At 37.7% G+C, this 18,418-nt stretch overlaps 1 protein-coding gene across 3 annotated transcripts in view; it reads right to left on the bottom strand.

The window, feature by feature from the left end:
• Position 1: 1 nt before the first annotated feature.
• Positions 2-18,418, bottom strand: part of abi3bpa (ABI family, member 3 (NESH) binding protein a) — a 32,399-nt gene continuing 13,982 nt past the window's right edge. Inside the window, exons 2-14 of one of the 3 annotated variants that reach the window (XM_065251697.1) lie at positions 18,259-18,315; positions 17,686-17,832; positions 15,404-15,472; positions 12,176-12,217; positions 11,928-12,032; positions 11,602-11,691; positions 11,233-11,442; positions 10,871-10,976; positions 8,605-8,684; positions 7,740-7,769; positions 2,320-2,478; positions 2,107-2,229; positions 2-2,026 (exon numbers count right to left, since the gene is read on the bottom strand). In XM_065251697.1, coding sequence (XP_065107769.1) covers positions 1,911-2,026; positions 2,107-2,229; positions 2,320-2,478; positions 7,740-7,769; positions 8,605-8,684; positions 10,871-10,976; positions 11,233-11,442; positions 11,602-11,691; positions 11,928-12,032; positions 12,176-12,217; positions 15,404-15,472; positions 17,686-17,832; positions 18,259-18,315 — 1,334 coding nt within the window. In that variant the 3' untranslated portion in view covers positions 2-1,910. The remainder of the gene's footprint in view (positions 2,027-2,106; positions 2,230-2,319; positions 2,479-7,739; positions 7,770-8,604; positions 8,685-10,870; positions 10,977-11,232; positions 11,443-11,601; positions 11,692-11,927; positions 12,033-12,175; positions 12,218-15,403; positions 15,473-17,685; positions 17,833-18,258; positions 18,316-18,418) is intronic. The other 2 variants (XM_065251699.2, XM_065251698.1) reach the window with 2 other exon arrangements.

Here is an 18,418-nt window from a genome sequence, read left to right as displayed (position 1 = left end):
CTGATGAGAAGCTTATTTTTTTATTGGAAAGGATGAATGTTCATCTGCTGAATGAATTTTTAAAAACCATTTATATAGCAACATGAGGACAAATTATATCAGATATTTTCATAGACTGACAGTTTTTGTATCATAAACAAGATGCTTGTGCTTTCATTTGTAAAACAAATTCATTTAAACCTTACAAAAACATAAAACAAGTTTCATGAAATTCGACATATAAAAGTTTTCTCTGGAAATCATTGAATTATTCATTAAACTTATGTACAAAACAATAGATATTCCTAACTGATGTTGCACTCCTGATATTGATCTGTAGTATACATACAATTGCATAAAAAATTGAATATTTAATAAAAAAAAATTGTTTTTAAATCCTCTAAAAATTAACATTGTGGGTAAGCTGTTATGTTTGGAACATTCCTTTAAGTTGTGCAACAGTGCAAGTTAAGCTTTAACACTACTATTTATGCATGCTGTTGATTACCAAAGAAAACTATTGGCTGGTTTCTCAACACAAAAAAAAGTGTACTTTCACTGCACCTACAACAGAAGTCTTGGAGCATGACGTACTAAGAGAATAAACATTAAAAACAGATTTCATAAACATATACAGAATGGGGCGGTTTCTCGGGCAGGGCTTATGCTAGTCCCAGACTAAAATGCATGTTTGAGCTGCCATAATTTGAAAACACCTTGCATTGACACACCTTAACATACAGTACACTCGCCTAAAGGATTATTAGGGACACCATACTAATACTGTGTTGGACCCCCTTTTGCCTTCAGAACTGCCTTTGTTCAACATGCTGAAAGCATTCTTAAGAAATGCTGGAAGTAGCCATCAGAGGATGGGTACATGGTGGTCATTAAGCGATGGACATGGTCAGAAACAATGCCCAGGTAGGCCGTGGCATTTAAACGATGCGCAATTGGCACTAAGGGGCCTAAAGTGTGCCAAAAAACATCCCCCACACCATTACACCACCAGCAGCAGCCTGCACAGTGGTAATAAGGCATGACGGATCCATGTTCTCATTCTGTTTACGCCAAATTCTGACTCTACCATCTGAATGTCTCAACAGAAATCTAATTTTTGAAAAACACTTTGAAAAAGGGTGTCGGGCTGACTACCAAAACACACTTGTAGCCAATCAGCAGTAAGGGGCGTGTCTTCTAACCGACATCATTGCCTGAGTTGCGTATGTGTGGGGCGGATCTATCGAAAGAAGGTTCAGATTTTATTGGAGAAGGGGCGTGTTTGTTTAGGTGATTTTAAATGTCAACATTGGCTTTCAGAGATCATGCACCCCGCCTTTAAGTATTTATTTTAAGCTGGTTTAAGCAAAGTTGTTATTTTTTTTTAACAATACATGCTACTGTTACATGAACTAAAAATGAACGATACTTCTAAAGCATTTGTTCATTTGCAAAAAAATTTTTATAATCTAAAGTTGTGTATGTTAACATTAGTTAATGCATAATAAACTAACATGAACAACTGAACAACATTAACTAATATTAACAAAGATTAATAAATGCTGAAAAAATATATTGCTCACTGTTAACATTACTAATGGTAACCAATGCGAACTTATTGTAAGGCAATACCCTTAAACCTCTGTTTCAGTGGTTGGGTAACCATTTTTTGGCATATTCAACATTTTGATAAATAATATACACATTCTGCTTTAGCCTTTCAGGGAGCCTGCTACCCTATATACTCAAAAATCAAACTCTTTACTCTTAATAGAAACACATTCATCTCTCTGTACCTTTGAGCGCTGCGTAAGATTATAAATAATGTTATATGTGCCTGATAAAAAAAACATTCCCTGTACACATTATGTAACAAAACCATTTCTTCTATTTTTCCTGGTGGTCTTGTTTTCCATCTGGTCCTCCGAGTCCTACCACTTTCCTGGAATGGGTATTCCACACTCATACCAGGCCACGTAGTTGATAAGGGAATTTCCTCCAATTTCACCAAATCTGACAGGTTCCTGACGCACAGCCCGGAAATAGCCTAGATTGGACAAGAGAAATCAAATCAATTGTCCTGGTGTGAAATTGTCTGTTTGTGTTTAAAATGCTATCGGTTGAAACCTTGTCTGGGTGGTAACTCGTTTGGTGAAAGAGGACCTCCAGTTCGTCCATCCAGGTACGAGTCAACAAACTGACAGTGGTCCTCTCCTAACCCTGCCTGATCTCCAATGCTGTAAAACTTTCCTAAAGACAGAGAAAATGAAACAACATTTCAGTGACATAGCACCAGTAGATGGTATATAAATGCCGGGTGAGTCTGTGAATGGTAATGACCTTTGAGAGAGTCACTTAGGTAGATCTTGTATCTAAGAGAGTTGCACAACTGGATACCCACAAATTTGCGGTACCAGGTTCGCTTTATGAACTGCCTCCCATTGCATTCGGTGTAGGAATCCGCCTTGAATGGAAATGATGACCAAATTGCAGTTTTACCTGTAGGGGACAATGTAAATTAAAGGAACAGTTCACCCAAAAATTAATATTAGCCCATATTTTTCTCACCCTCAAGTCATTCTAGATGTATGTGAATTTCTTCTTTCAGCCAAACACAGTCAGAGTTTTATTAAAGGGACACTCCACTATTTCCAGGCGCTGGGTAATATCATTGCGCCTCCTGCAGCCATGTTACGATAGCAACTTCAGAATGAAAGTATAGTTCCTAGGCGGGTGATTCTCACGAAACCATTGGAACACCACGGCACTAATGATTTTAGATATAAAATGTGTAATATAGTAATATTAAAAAGCCTCAGAATTAACACAATACTGTGTTCTAGCTTGCACAATGTGTGATTTTAACATAAGAATATACAATTTGTCAATTTTATCTAATTTTCTGCTTAAATTCTCATTACCGCAATGCGTCCGGCTATGTTTGAACATGCGTTATGTTGTAATTTAAACAAATTAACACAAAAATATTTAGAAAAAAAATAAATTGATGTTTTGCTAGACTACTTTAGATGACAGAAAAATAATTTACTGAATATTCATGTATAATAATAATGAAGAAAAATTAGGAAAATGTTGTGTCCGTGCCTGATGTTCTCATCCTCCGCAACACTTTTTGAGAACAGTTTAAGCACACATACATAATTTTAATAAAGTTTGATTTTGAGTGACCAAGCACATGGACCAGTTACTTCAAGATGGCTACCAGGTAAGATCATCTCTTTATATCTTTCCAGTTAAATTTGAAATATTCTCTTGTCAGAATGCTTACACAACATTTTGATTATCATTACCGAAACAGGTAGTTTTCTACATTTCGAAAAAATTTTGATTTACAATTTTTTTATGAAAATGTTCTTTATTAAAGTCTAATTATATGCACTGAATAAAAAATGAGCAAAGCCTTCATGGCTTCTTTATTTTTAGCAAAACATACTGGGGTACCTCATCCTCCGCAACACCATTCTCATATACCGCAATTATTTAATAGCAGTTGCGGTAAAGAGAACTTCTGTTTCGGAAATGAGAATTTAAGCATATTGTTTATTACTTTTAAATATATCTTATGAATTAAATACAAATTTAAAATGTAATAACTGTTGATATTTTGCTTTATGATGCTTCATTGTAGACAATCAGCAAGTGAGAAAAAAACTTAAGCAAAGGCCAGTTTGACAAAGTTCAGGGAGAAACTTTACAACAACCCAGAATGGCTCGAGGAGCACAGAAGGAAGGAGAGAAAGAGGTTAGGTTTGGAGATATTACTAGCAGGTGTATTTAGCAAAAAACACACTACAGTGTTAGGAAATGTACATGGCACACACACACAACACAACGCAACAAGTCTATAATATATTATGATGTGTACATACATTTTTTTCTTCCAATGTTGTGAGACATGCTAATTTAATGTAATGCTTTCTTTCCACTTTCAGGTATCAAAGACAACCTAGCGATGGCACGCCACGCGTCTAGGCGCTGCAACAGCAGTTGCTTCACAAGATCCACAAAGTTGGATCCCATGTGTGCCTGCATCTCAGCTCCCTGCGACCGCACAACGCGCGCTGTCTGCAGCGTCAGATTGCTGCGTGGGGGCGAGGGACAAAGGGAGACTACCTCCTTTCTGCGCAGTGCGTGAGTCACAGACACCAGAGAGGATGGCCTATAAGCGCCCAGCGCTGTTACAGAAAGCGGGTTTTTGCACAATTCATTAGGACTGTGCATTAACCCTTTCCGCTGTCTTCGCAGCATGTGGGTTGTGTTCGAGAGTGGGGGGGGGGGCGTGTTGTAGACGCTTATGTGAGGACGGGCCCTGAGGCGAGCAACACAAAACCAACTGAAGAGAAGAATGCTCTGTTTTTGACAAAATAACAATCTTTATTACATTTAACAGACAAACATTTCAACATAAAGTCCCTGCGTCGCCCGCAACAGCCAGGGGGACATCCAACGAGACTCTCATTCTTTTCCGCCGCTCAGCGTTCTCTTCTTCACAGCACTCTTGTCAGGAACACGGCTTCGTTCCGGACGGCAGTCCCCCAGGACCCGGTTTCTTGCATCATATACTGGAGGATTTGTGCCAGGGACTCTTGCGATGCACCACCGGTTCTGGTCCATGAGACACAGGGTGGTGAGGTAGGAAGTGGCTCATAGCCTTAGAGCTTTTCACCGCTTCCGAGAAATGCTCCGTGATTGTGGCCACCGTGTCCCCAAACAGGCCGGATAGAGAAACGGGCGTGACTGTGCATGAGCACCATGAGTGGTCTTCGTGGCCCTTAGCGTGAAATTCGTAGCCATCCTCAGATCCCTGAAGGTATTTAGATCCGTGCTGCCTTCATCCAGAGCCTTAAGCACCTGCGCCTAAAAGATCTGTAGGATCGCCCAGCGCGGGTATGCTTTTTCGGACAGGTGTGCTGTCATGAGGCTTCACTATCCTCAAAGCTGTGCCACACCATCCAAGGAAGTGGACAAGGGGCAGAGGTGAGCAGCCACAGCGTCCTTGATGGGGGGAATACACAGGTAGCCTACCTAAGAAAAAAAATGGGGGGAGGGGTAGCCCACGCTTTGGTGACTTTTCTCCGAGCGGCAGCGGGGCGGCCCGAGTGAAGAAAACAAAAGTCAAGCTTGCTTCTCTGGGGATCTTGTGGGGTGCTCCACTCAATCTCCAAGTCCTGCAAGGCTTTGAAGAGAATGCGCACCAGTTCCTTGTAGAAGGAGGGCTGTGTGGCTGATGCACCACGTGGAGCCTGGTCCCAGTCTCCGTCCAACGCTCTCAGAGACATCTCATCTTCCTCCGCTGGAAACCCAAAGGAAACAGACATGGCAGCTCCCGGTTCAGGACACAGGCTCTCGGCGACAAACTGAAGTGGTGAGAGAGGGGAGGACAACCACCTGCGGCTCTTTGCCGGCAGTGGGACACTGCAGTAAGAAACATCAAAGGGCGATGTTGAGCCGGGTCCTGAGCACCTTCATCGGGAGATCCTCACAATAAGGGACACCCTGAGCCAACAATTGCCGCCTTTAGGTGGAGAAGCCCCAAGCAGAGCACACAGAGTGGGTCCATCAGACCTCCGCACCACAAGCAGATTTGCGACATCACGGAACATAGAGAGGGCTGCTTACATTTTAACCTGAATTCAATTTTGCTGCCTTTGAAGTCTGTCCTAAAGCATTTCTCATTGTCATTGTCTCATAAGGCAGCGAGTCAACAAGTCAGCTGTCTAAGCTTTCGGACACAGCCTCTCTCTCTCTCGCGCGTATTAATGGAAACAGATACAGAATGATAAAAGGTCAGAAGACCAAATCATATCCAGCAAGGAAATATTTTTCATCTTATTTACACAAATGTTTTTTGATATCCAGCTGACATTGGCTGCAGCCTTCAGAGCTCGCATTTGTAGGCAGCATATGTCATCAAGACCATCTTATTTCAGTATGTTAAATGCATAAATGGGGACTTAAATATGACACAAAGGGATATTAATATAGGCCTTCCTGTTCTCATGTTTTTTCTATAATATTTTTTTCAAAGACTACACAATAAAACAGTTTTGAACTTCAACGCATGATGCTGTAAATATTATCAGTTTTTTCTACTTTATAATTTGTTTTTAACAAAATCTCAGGCTAGTATATGTATTCTCATTACCGAAATAATTAACCTCATTTCCGAAACCTATGTATCATTACCGCAACAGATACTTATTAAATGTTAATTTCATTAATAGAAGCATAATACTTTGATTTTAAACGCATGTGCAGAATCTCCAAATTATGTTCTTTCAGGTTTGTCATGTCATTTTGAAAATGTGTCAGGTTTCTTCGAAATATAAAAAAAAATAGTTGCAAATTGTGGAAGGTGTTGCGGTATATGAGCTAAATAAAACAAAATAAAAAAACCGTTAAATTTAAAATAAATATTATTTCAGAATTTCAATTTACTGTGCATGACTATTAATAATCCATTTTTAAAAATGTGAAATTATATTAGCTTTTCTAACAGTGTTGATGTTTTCTGACTGTTGCGGTAATGAGATTTTTTAGGACTTACTTTTGAAATTATGTTACAAAAAGTGTTAAATGATAAGTAAAAGTTTTTAAATTAACGTTCCCATATACTTCAGACTTTGTTTCTAATGTCTGGTGGAAAAAAAAGTAAATTTAAGCTATTTTTACATTTTCATGCTTGACATTTTTACAACCAAGTTTTCGTGAGAATCACCCAGGCATATCTTCCTAGAAAATCGCAACTTTTAATTTTCCGTCAGTCTTAGTACACAATGTAACAACAGAAGAGTCAAGTTTTAAATAGGAAAAATATCGAAACTCTTTTGGTTATTTTTTAGCGCGATGCTAATGGTCTAATCAGATTCAATGGATTATGCTAAGCTATGCTAAAAGTGGTACAGACAGACCTGGAGATCAGCTTTGGATTCCAAAACGGTAAAAATCTAATTTTTAACTCTAGGGGAGCTGGAAAATAAGCATATTTTCAAAAAAAAAGTGGAGTTTCCCTTTGAATAAAATCCTGGTTTTTCCCAGCTTTGTAATGACATTGGATAGTGCCCCATTTTTAAATCGCCAAAAAGTGCAACCTTCCAACAAAAACAAATCCATATGGTTATTAAATGTTTTTTTTAAATGAAGCGATTGATTTTGTATGGAAAATAATATTTCAAACTTTCAAACTATGATGGCTTTAAGCATCAGCTTGAAACACGTTCACAAACGTGTTGAGTCAGAAGGCTGACCTCTGACCTCACCCGGTCTCACTTCACTTCGAAAGACATTTAAAGGGCACTTATTTCATTGCTAAATAAACAACGTTATTTTATGTATTTGGTATAATACAATGTGTTCACGTGGTTTATGGGTCAAAAAACACATTCTTTTTCACATACCGTACATTTCCACACTTGCACACCAAAGGAAATGTAAAATTGTGAATCGGACGACGGGTGCTCTTTAATTACCGCATGGATTAGTTTTTCATATATGGGTGCACTTCACTTTTTCGAGTGTTAGAAATGGGGCACTTTTCAATGCCATTAAAAAGCCAAGAAGAGTCAAAATATTATTTAATACAACTACAAATGTGTTCAGCTGAAACAAAAGTCATATACATCTAGGCTTGAGGGTAAGTAAAACATGGGCTGATTTTCATTTTGGGGTGATTTATTTTAAAACACAAGTACATTAGTCAATATTGTTTCTACGACCATTTCTATGACCAAAGTTCTCACCTGTGGGGATCTCACTTACGCGCGGATCAGCTGCAATACAAAGAAAACCAAATCACAATCATAGAAAATATCTATAACACATCTGTTTGCTTTGAGGCTGTCCCTGTAAAAGCTGACAAGAGTAAACCATTAGCAGATGTAAGCTATTAAAATGTACAGCCTTCTCAACTAGGAAAAATACCGAAATGGACCTTCTCCATAATACCGGAGACCTTCACCTGTCACTTTTACTTTTCAAATAAATATATATTCAAGTACAGTTCTGCAATGACAAAATACTCCTGAAATGCCAAAGCTCCAGAAAGATTCCCTTGGGTGTCTGAGCTATCATGATGTACAATTTTCCAGCGCTCGTGTCAGGATCCGTGTGGTTTTTATTATGTTTTGGCAGCCTGGCCTAAGTGGTACTTTTACCTGAATGACTGCAACACATGCAGAAATGCGAACATATTGAAACTATTAGTTAAATATTGGGTATATTACTCTCCCTGCTGACAGTAGTTTGAATGCTAATTATACAAACATTTCAGAAACAGTTCATTGCCAATTTCATTGAACTGTGAACTTGATCTTCATTTTTAATGACTCTGCCTGATTTTATTTTTTAACGAATGAACAACAAATGTACTTCCAGGTGTAAAGTGCACTGAAGTTCAACCTGACTTCATGATAACGTGTCTTTTTAAATGTTATACCTTCTGCTAAACATCTCCTTCTGTGCTCAATGAAAGGAAGCAAAAATACAGGTACAAAAACACATAAGAATTAATAAATGATGAAAATGTTTTTTGATATTTTTGGTATAGCGTTCTTGAGACAACTAACCTTAAAATGTGTAGATTTTAAAAAATGTGCTTCTGCTTACCTGACTCAGTACTGAAGGTGACTGGGTCACTTGACGGGCCTGTACCAAGTTCATTCTTAGGTATCACTTTGAATTCATAGCTGAAAGAGAACTGGAGTCAACTGATCAGACTCAATATTAAGCTGCTCAGGAGCGCCTGTAGCAGTTTGAAATAGTGATAGACCGATATATTGTAGTTGCCGGGACAGAGGTGAGGCCATTTAGAGACCTCTTTGAACTGATTGGTTGGATTACATTGACCATGTTCCTCCCAAACTTAGTTAAAGGTGCAGTGTGTAGATTTTAACGGCATCTAGTGGTGAGATGGCGACTTCCATGTAAGGGGACCCGCAGTTTATGTAGATAAAAATGGCTCATTCTGAGGTAATAAAAACAATACAGTTCATTATATAAGGTCTTTATACACCCCTGATAATATAGTTATTTGTATTATATTGCATTTTTCTCAATAGATCTTCCTAAAATTTACACACTGCACCTTTAAATAAACTTCATTAAATTTTATTGCTCCTTAAATAAGTTAAATAAATAAATAATAACTAAAATAACCAACCATTCACTTTTCACATGATATTTTGGTGTGCAGCAGTCTTATTTAAAGAGCACCTATTCCATTTCTAAAAAAACAACATTATTTTGTGTATTTGGTATAATACAATGTGTTCGAGTGGTTTATGGTTAAAAAACACATTATTTTCCACATACCGTAAATTTTTTTAGCTCCAGATTTCACTTTCTTCCTGAAACGCACGGACTGCTCTATGTTCAGCTAATCTGTACGTTTTGATTTGTCTGAAAACCTCTGATGTCAGCCAGAAATGTGACGCTCCTTACCATGTTTGAAAGATTCGGTCACAATGCAATGCTAACAGGAGTTAACTTACAGGCTGTGAGTCCGAAGCAGGAGGAATTATGATAATGTCGGTCTTTACTGCATCACCAATCTCAGGAAGTAAACTGTTGCCTACGATCCGTATGTTTGTTGTAGTTTAAGAAAAGAGATTTACGTTGGAGATGATAACTTGCGTGATCGTTTACTTTGGGGTATGTACCATTTGCATATCATTAACATACTAATACACACCTGGACACCAAAGAAAATGTAAAATCATGAATTGGACCATAGGTGCTCTTTAAAGGTGACATAGAATGATTGAACGGAGTATTTATCCTTGTTCTGTGATGTGACATGTAGACAAAAATTTTTTGTTTGGGTCTGTAATGCCTTAGAAGCTTTATAAAAACCTCTCTCAGAGGCTGTTTACACTTGGCATTAACATGCGTTTTCGTTGATCTGATCACAAGTGGACGACGTTAATGCCAGGACAGAAGTGGTCGAAAGTGGACAAAAGAGACGGATTTAAATACCAGGTGTAAACGTAATGTGTCTCTCTCGTCCACTTGTGATCTGATCGATGAAAACACATCTTAATACCAAGTGTAAACAGCCCCTCAGATAGCTCTATTAGGGTGGGGGATTTTAAACAAGTGGTTTTGCACCTATTTGGCTCCCCCTACTGGCTTAACTTGCAATCTCATTACTGATTGGCTGACTTTGCTGCCACTCAAATAATGTAGCCAATTATTTTAAAGTGGAGGGGCAGGGAGATGCCTGTGATGTCATAAGCATCAGTTTTTCAGATTGGGCCGTTTTCTGGCTGACATTTCTAAAAGAGGAATATCTAGGACACTGAGATGTTTAGCATGTTTAGCACTTTTTGTATGTTTGTGAATGCGGGTAGACTACCATTATTCAACAAAGACAAGGTCAAAATGGTTTTTCATTCTCTGTCCCCTTTAAACAAAACAGTGAGCTGTCAGATACTAATTTCATGTCTTGTTCATATTTTTCAACTACTATGGTGTATTCATAAACATTATGCAGGATAATTCTTTTTTTGTGTTATTTCAGCCTCGTATTGGCCAATCGACCACATTGCTTTCTCAATATCGGAATTGGCACTGGCCATTAAAAACCCCATAGCGCTTGACCACTTGTTTGAAACCCAAGGAACACACAATTAGATAAAATACTTTAAATGAACCTAAAGTTGCTATGTAACATACATAAAAATCAAGTAAATAAAAACAGACAGTCCACTCTACATGTATAAAACCCGTAGAACCAACATTATGGAGGAGCCCTAATAAAAACAGCTTCATTAAGTGATAAAACAATTAACTATTATAAAAAGTATTATTCAAACCAATTCTTGAAAGATCCCCACTGTCATGTAGACATATTTGTGTGTTTTTGTGTTCATACCTGCTTTTTGGTGTCAGATTCTCCAGTGATGTATGTGTTTGATTTGTTGTCACAATAGACTTCTCCTTTCCACCTGGACCCTCGGTGGTGGTTACAACATCATATTCTATAGAGACAACACAAAGTCTTTTGAATCTGTAATCAATAATACAAAAAATTGCTCTTTGGCCATCTTTGACAGTTGAAATTTGATTTCAATCTTTACCTTTAATATTTGACATGACCTTACTCAAAAAGTTTTTTATGATTTTATCACATAAATAACATTTAGATGGACTTTCACATGCCAAAACAGACCAAAAGTAAAAGGGATTTCTATTTTATACTGTACAGCTGTCACATTGCAATAACATCTGCAGTACCTGTGGTCTCATTGTCAGTTTTTTCCCAGTCAAGGATGACGAAGGATGGGCATCCCTCCACTGTCACCACAGTAAGGTTAGAGGGAGGGGTCTTGGGTGGACCAGTGACATTGATGTACCCCACCTCCTCTTCGGGAAAGTAACTGAGAGAATTGGTGACTGAGCAGGGCTCCTCTGGACGTTTGTCAGTTTTATAGACCACATGAGGAGCTGAAAACACAATACAGGCAATCAGATGTCCAACGGTCATCGACTCTCTCCATTGCTTACCCAATCACAAACGACTTTCTTAAAACACTTTGCATTAGGAAAAAATTCCAAACATGTCAGTTCAGGTTTTGTGAGAAATAGTGCTGCTGCAGCTTTTACCTATGAAACGTTCTTTTCCCATTGCATCTGTTTTAGAAACAGGAACAGGGCTGAACACAGAGGAGTTATCGCCTGTGTCAAAACGACTCCCTAAAATTCAAAGACAAATTAAACACCAAGAAGAATATCAATGCATTTCAAAGGGTACTCAATATTACATTTGACCATACAGTGACCGACCATACAGTGACCAACAATGCATTCAATGTATACATCTCTTAACGCAGTGCTTTACCAACCAAGCTACAGTACAGTGGAGTGAAAAATGTTATCTTCAATTTTAAATAAACTTACAAATCACAAAGTAATATTAAAGCATACAGTACCATTAAAATAATGTGGTGTCTCCTGATAAGTTGGTTTTTCAGTAGTGGGTGGAGCTAAAGGCTTTAATGGCAGTTTGTCTAACTGCTTCAGATCAATATCAGTTTCTGAAGGATAACAGGGAAAAGGATTGGTTAGGTGTCCATGGAATACATCATTAAGATTTCTTCCATAATATTTAGCAAAGACAACAGTATATTTGGCTTTTATTGTCCCAGGGATCTTTATTAGTCATGACTGGTGTGCTCACTCTTGTTTGTACTTTCTGGCACCTGGTTCGTATTCTGCTTCACTGTAAAAGAGAAGGGCAGATTAATGAAAGATAACTTTAAGCACTGCAGTGCTTAAAGAGGTAACTGTACAATAAGGTTGTATTGGTTAATATTAGTTAATGGATTAGGTAACATAATGAGTAACAAAACAATTATTAATCTTAGATCTTGATAATTTCAGCATTTACTAATATGTTTTTAAAATCAAAAGTTGTATTTGTTACCATTAGTTAAAGGGATAGTTCACCCAAAAATGAAAATTCTGTCATTATTTACCTGAATCTGATTAGACCATTAGCATTGTGCTAAAAAATAACCAAAGAGTTTCAATGCTTTTCCTATTTAAAACTTGATTCTTCTGTATCGTGTACTAAGACCGATGGAAAGTAAAAAATTGGCCAATGTGGCTAGGAACTATACTTTCATTCTGGCGTAATAATCAAGGACTTTGCTGGTAGTGATATTACGCACTGCCTAAAAATAGTCCCCTTGGTTACTTTCAATTATAGGGATGCACCGAATCCAGGATTCGGATTCGGCCGAATACTGGGCTTTTTGGCGGGGTTCGGGTTCGGCCGAATCTTAGATTTTTTTTTCACCGAACCGAACCCTAAGCTTGCACTACGCTGGTCGACGTCACGTGGCCGTTGATTACACACATCAGGTGCTGACAGGGAGATAAGTGTTTTTTTTCCGGTGAGCCTTAGGGGCGTTTCACATTTAACGCATCGCACCGCATCGCTTTCATTGTGCTTTGCAGTCGGGCTATCAAAATGCATCCCCGCCCTGCCCGTCGGGCTATCTTGACTTATAGGGAGGAACAAATATATTTAAATGCCTATGTATCTTCTCACAGATTTGGATGGGTAATTGTGGTGCACGAAATTCAGGCATTGGGTATTTAAATTGCGTTTGAGCGCCCTCGAGTTTTAATTTCACTTTCGCGATCGGGTGAAGCCGCAGTACAGGAAGCAATCTGTACTGATTTGTCATGGATTTTTGTGCAAATATTCCAACTTCGTCCTGTCAGTCATTACTATCCTCACGTAAAAAAATTAAATCTCTCGCAGCAAGCTTTAAAGTGAAATAGATTGTACGGTCAGTGAAGAGAGTGACTCTGTGCAGAATCGCTCTTAAAGCGACAGTAGCCCCTGTTTTTCTGATCGAAAAAATTATCCAATCTGATCCAAACTGGATGATCCAAACTGTGAGTTTTGTGACCCACTGAACCACTTTTAAATGGTGGGTAGAACTGGTGTGGGGATGAGAAGGAACAGTTGGTTTAATCCAGTTTTTTGTTTGTTAAAAAACCAACAGCATCAAAACAACAACAAGAATAGCAGATTAAACATTGTGGTTAGAGGCCCTATTGGCTATGTATTGGCAAAATTTCGGGATACCAAAAACTGAAGAGTGCCTGCCCAAAGGGCTACCAGGGATTTTGAAATTTTGCGAGCCCTGTAATGGAATAATGATGCGAGTAGGATTCGGTATTCGGTTTCGGATTCGGCCGAATCTTAAAAAGTGGATTCGGTGCATCGATACTTTCAATAGCAGGGGACTATTTTCAGGCGCTGCGGAATTATTTTCTGTCGGTCTTAGTACACAATGTAACTACAGAAGAGTCAAGTTTTAAATAGGAAAAATATCGAAACTCTTTGGTTATTTTTTTGCGCGATGCTAATGGTCTAATAATCATATTCAATGGATTATGCTAAGCTATGCTAAAAGTGGTACCACCAGACCCAAAGATCAGCTGAATGGATTCCAAAACGGTAAAAATCAAATGTTTAACTCTAGGGGAGCTGGAAAATGAGCATATTTTTTAATAGAGTTGAGTGTCCCTTTAACAATACAACCAAAAAACAAAATTTTGCAGTGACTATCCTTCTAAGTACATGTTTGACGTGTTGTATATTTTCACTTTAAAATCAGCCTGCACAGCTCATCACACATTATTACTATACAAGGCCAGAAACACTGAAACCAGAGGCTATCATTTAGAAGTGAAAGTAAAGTTCTGTATAACATTCACATGGATGGAATTACAAAAACATTGCATTTGAGGCCAATGTCCGCACAGGCAGGATACTGTGTGAGCCAAATGGCATGAGTTAATGCTGGCCAAACTGTCAGGACTGTAAGTTATCCACAAAGGGACAAATGCTTTGATGGAGCACAGAACTACATGACCATAATGCTGGGTACTCAAAACAAAAGCATAGGACAATACGGATCAAAGCACCAATAAATCAATTCAAACGTAATTATTTCCAACATCACAACTGTCTAAAGGCCCATTATATAACATTTTCCAAAATATTCTAATTTTTACCAGGCATCCAATTTAGAAAGAAATAGACAGTTTTCAAGAAAAGTCGGATGGCCAATTTTAGATTTTCTTTTTAGTTTTTTTAAAAGTATTTTCACGAGTGCCAAATGCATGAGTAAAGTAGTCTATCTAATAAAAGTCAGACTTGATGAGCAAGTGAGTCAGGGCTGAGGGATTTGGCTCTTCATTGTTTAGTTTTAAGATTGTCTTTGCTTGGGAGAGAATGATGGACTCAGTGAGTGAGAAAGAGAATATAAAGTGGGTTCTCATCAGTGGTTGGCCTGGTTTTATCAATGGTTGACTTGTCATGTTGTTCCACAGAACTTTAAAATTTACTTTGACACGAACAGCACATAAATGTTTTATTTGGACTAGAAAATCAAAAAATACAGCTGCAAGGGAATCTGCCTCTGCACAGGAGATGTTTTCTACCAAACAGGCGGATATATCTCTAACATCTTTTTAAAACTTTATCCAAGCACTTTGTACAACTGGCTTTTCAGGTTTTTCAGGACAGAAACAAAAAAACCTGCTTTATATATTCAAGAAAAGATAGCAATACCAGACTTTGAATTCATTTCTTTGTCTCCAAAATCACACTGAAATAATATTAGACATAATAAACAAGATAAAAATAAATCATTTTACAATATAATTTTTACATCTACATCCCTGAAGGAGTTGCATGTTTCTAACACTACAAAGATTAAAATTAAACCATGCATGCACCACAGACAGAAAGGAGAGAGATGTGCTGTTAGTACTTAAAGAATGACTTTGTACTTTCCTGATCAGTGGCTGGAAACATTTCAAACAAACTGACAACAGATTTCTGAGGAACAAAAGTCTCTCTTTAAGGTCAAGATTAATTTACCTATATCCTTTCTGGGCACCTTACTAGGTTTGGGCCTCCGAAGGCCTTTGTGATGTTCACCACTGGGTACTGTCCAAAAAAACAAAACAGCTGTTATGGGCACAGAACGGGCAATAGACACAACAACAGTACTCTAAATGTTGCATTACTGCTAAAACATATCTGGAATACTTAAAAAATGACATGTCTACAAAAATGGTGCTAAATAGCACTAAAAAGTCATAGGGCAAACAATTTAATTGCTATATAATATAGCACCTGTATGTAAAACCATAAGTGGTGCTGCTACGACTATTATGGTGCATCAGCAGCAACATAAACAAATGGCTTTTGTGGACTAAACACAACTTCCAGGAAAATAAAAGTACAAAAATACAAACCGGAAGTTCACTTTGGTTCAGGCTCGTAACCACAAAGCATGTGCGTCTGATAAAAGCATCTGTATCATGACTATAGCAGCACTTATGGTTTTACATACTGTAGGTGCTAGCACTTTAAGTGGTTCACCTATGATTACAAGCCAGTAAACCACTTTTTGTGCTATTTAGCAGTACCATTTTTTAGAATGTCTTAAAATGTTTGTATTTGATTTTATTTTATCAATATTTGATAAAGAATCCAAGGACGAAAAAACAACATGATCTCACGGCAAGCTGTGTTATAGTTACGAAAAATTTGATTAATTTATTCTTGTCCATGGCACAAATTTAGCTCTTTTTTAATGCCTTGAGCATGAATGTCTTTTCCGTGTTAGTCACATAAATTTCTATAATTAGTTTTTGTGTCTGTGGCACAACTTGCTTTTTTGTATCACTTTATGGATTGTTTTCTCATTTTTTTTCTATTTTTAAATCATTGTCGCTTAGGGTTAGACTTGGGATTTGGGTTCGGATGTATTTTTATGTATTGGTTTCTACATGTTTTTCTTCCGCTTTTAAAACTATTCTCACCTGGAGTTGGGGTTTGGGTTAAGATGTTTATAAATGTAAAAGAAAGTGATTCTAGCCCCAAGCGGCAATGGTAAGAAAATAGAAAAAAACTATGAGAAAACAATACATAAAATTCCACGAAAAAGAAAGCCGTGCCACGGACACAAAAAACTATTTATAGAAATGTGTGCAAATGGCACGAAAAATGCTGAATTTCATGCCATGGACACGAATAATTTATCAAATTTTCTGTGACTCTAACACGACTTTCCGTAATATCAGTCTGGGAAAAAGTAAATGGCTTAAAGGGATAGTTTACCAAAAAATGAAAATTCTGTCATCTTTTACTCACTCACAAGTTGTTTCACACTTGAATACATTTCTTTGTTCTGCTAAACACAAAGGAAGATATTTTTGAAAAAATGTAACCAAGCAGATCCGGGGCACCATTCACTTCCATAGAATTATTTTTTACTACTACTTTTACTACTATTGAAGTCAATGGCGCCCCAGATCTGAATGGAATTTCATTTTTGGGCAAACTATCCATTTAGGTGACAAAAATACTACATTGAAGATTTCTCAACTATTAAGTGTCATAGGGCTAATCAGCTGCTGTGCAGAATTAAATGGCAGCCTGAAGAGAAAATGATGAAAAACAGACTTCTGGCGGAAAGAAAGGGATATTGTGTGTCTTTCCCCTGCAGATAACACATGAATCATGTCAACAGATCCTGTGAGCCCTTAAAAAATTCAATACAAAACCCACCCAAAAAAGCATGTGCAATAAACAGTGACCCAAATACATAATCAATCTTACTCACAGGGTAAAATTTTTGCCGGCCTTAGTAATCGTAGTATAATGATTTTTTTTTAAAGTTAATTATATCTATGATTATTATACTTTATTCATATATTATTAGTAAATGTAGTTGTTTATTTAATATATAAACAGAAATATGTGCAGCACATAAAATTTATGGAGCCACGCATTGGTCGATTAATTGTGAAATGGCACATCTAACAAAATTGTTTTTCTATTTTCATTTCGGTGACTCAACACCATCAATGCATCAACAAAGGAAATTTGGGATTTATGGCCATAAAAGACTTATGGTCAAGTTTTCTCTAAAGTAATTGAGTCCATTACTCACATCACTTATGTCAGCCAGAACAGAAAAAATAGCTTTACTTGTCAGCTTTATTTAGTTGAGCTTGGCGAGTGTTAATTCTGGGCCCTGTTTTCAGGCAGACAGACATAATGAACAAAAGCCTGATTTGAATGCATTAAAAGAATTCTGGAAAGTTTGTGAAGTCATATAAGAGAAAAACAGGGTTTGAAGGTTTTTATACCTCTTTTCCTGTTATTGGTGGAGTTGCGTTGTATTGAGGAATTAATAGGCTGATTTGGAGATACACGACCATTAAGCCTTGGTTTGTGTGTCACATTTCCTGCCAAGGGCCGGGGCACAGAAGAAGAATTGCGGAAGTTACCTCTGCCTAGACAAACACAAACAAAGTCAGCCATGGAGAATAAATTGTAATTAAAGGTTATAGGTTAAATGTTTAATCTGGTTGATTAAGCTGTAAGGAGCTCTCCAAAAACAAACAGATCTAAAATGAAAGGTGAAGGACAATGGTGGGTGTAGCATCAAGACAGTGACAACAGTGGACATTAAGAGTGGATGAAGTAGTCGGGCAGGTGAATGCATGGCATGGTGTGATGTCAGAGCGGGTGCTATGGGTGATGGTTTAAAGAACGATTGTGGGGCGGTGGTGCATTGCAGAATGACATACGGAAATGATGGTGATGTTTGGTGACAATCCAGCTTTGTAACAATCATGATGTTTATTGTGTACAATGAAGCTTTTATGTGGTTAACACGGATAGGTGACAAACAGCATGGTTGAGAAATTAAACTTTACCCTGGGTCCTATTGGCCACCTCATTTGTAAGGGGTTTGTCCTTTGACTGGCTGGGAACTAGGTAACATACACAGGCAGCCTTATGTAATCTCATACAGCATGGAAAATGTTAACAGATCATTTTAGCTTTGCTGTTCTCTTCAGTTTCAATATAAATGTT

Source organism: Paramisgurnus dabryanus, chromosome 15 (genome assembly GCF_030506205.2).
Source record: "Paramisgurnus dabryanus chromosome 15, PD_genome_1.1, whole genome shotgun sequence".
Classification (NCBI taxonomy): Eukaryota; Metazoa; Chordata; class Actinopteri; order Cypriniformes; family Cobitidae; genus Paramisgurnus; species Paramisgurnus dabryanus.
The sequence above is the reverse complement of the archived record's forward strand: the minus strand, read 5'-3'. Positions and strand labels throughout refer to the sequence as shown.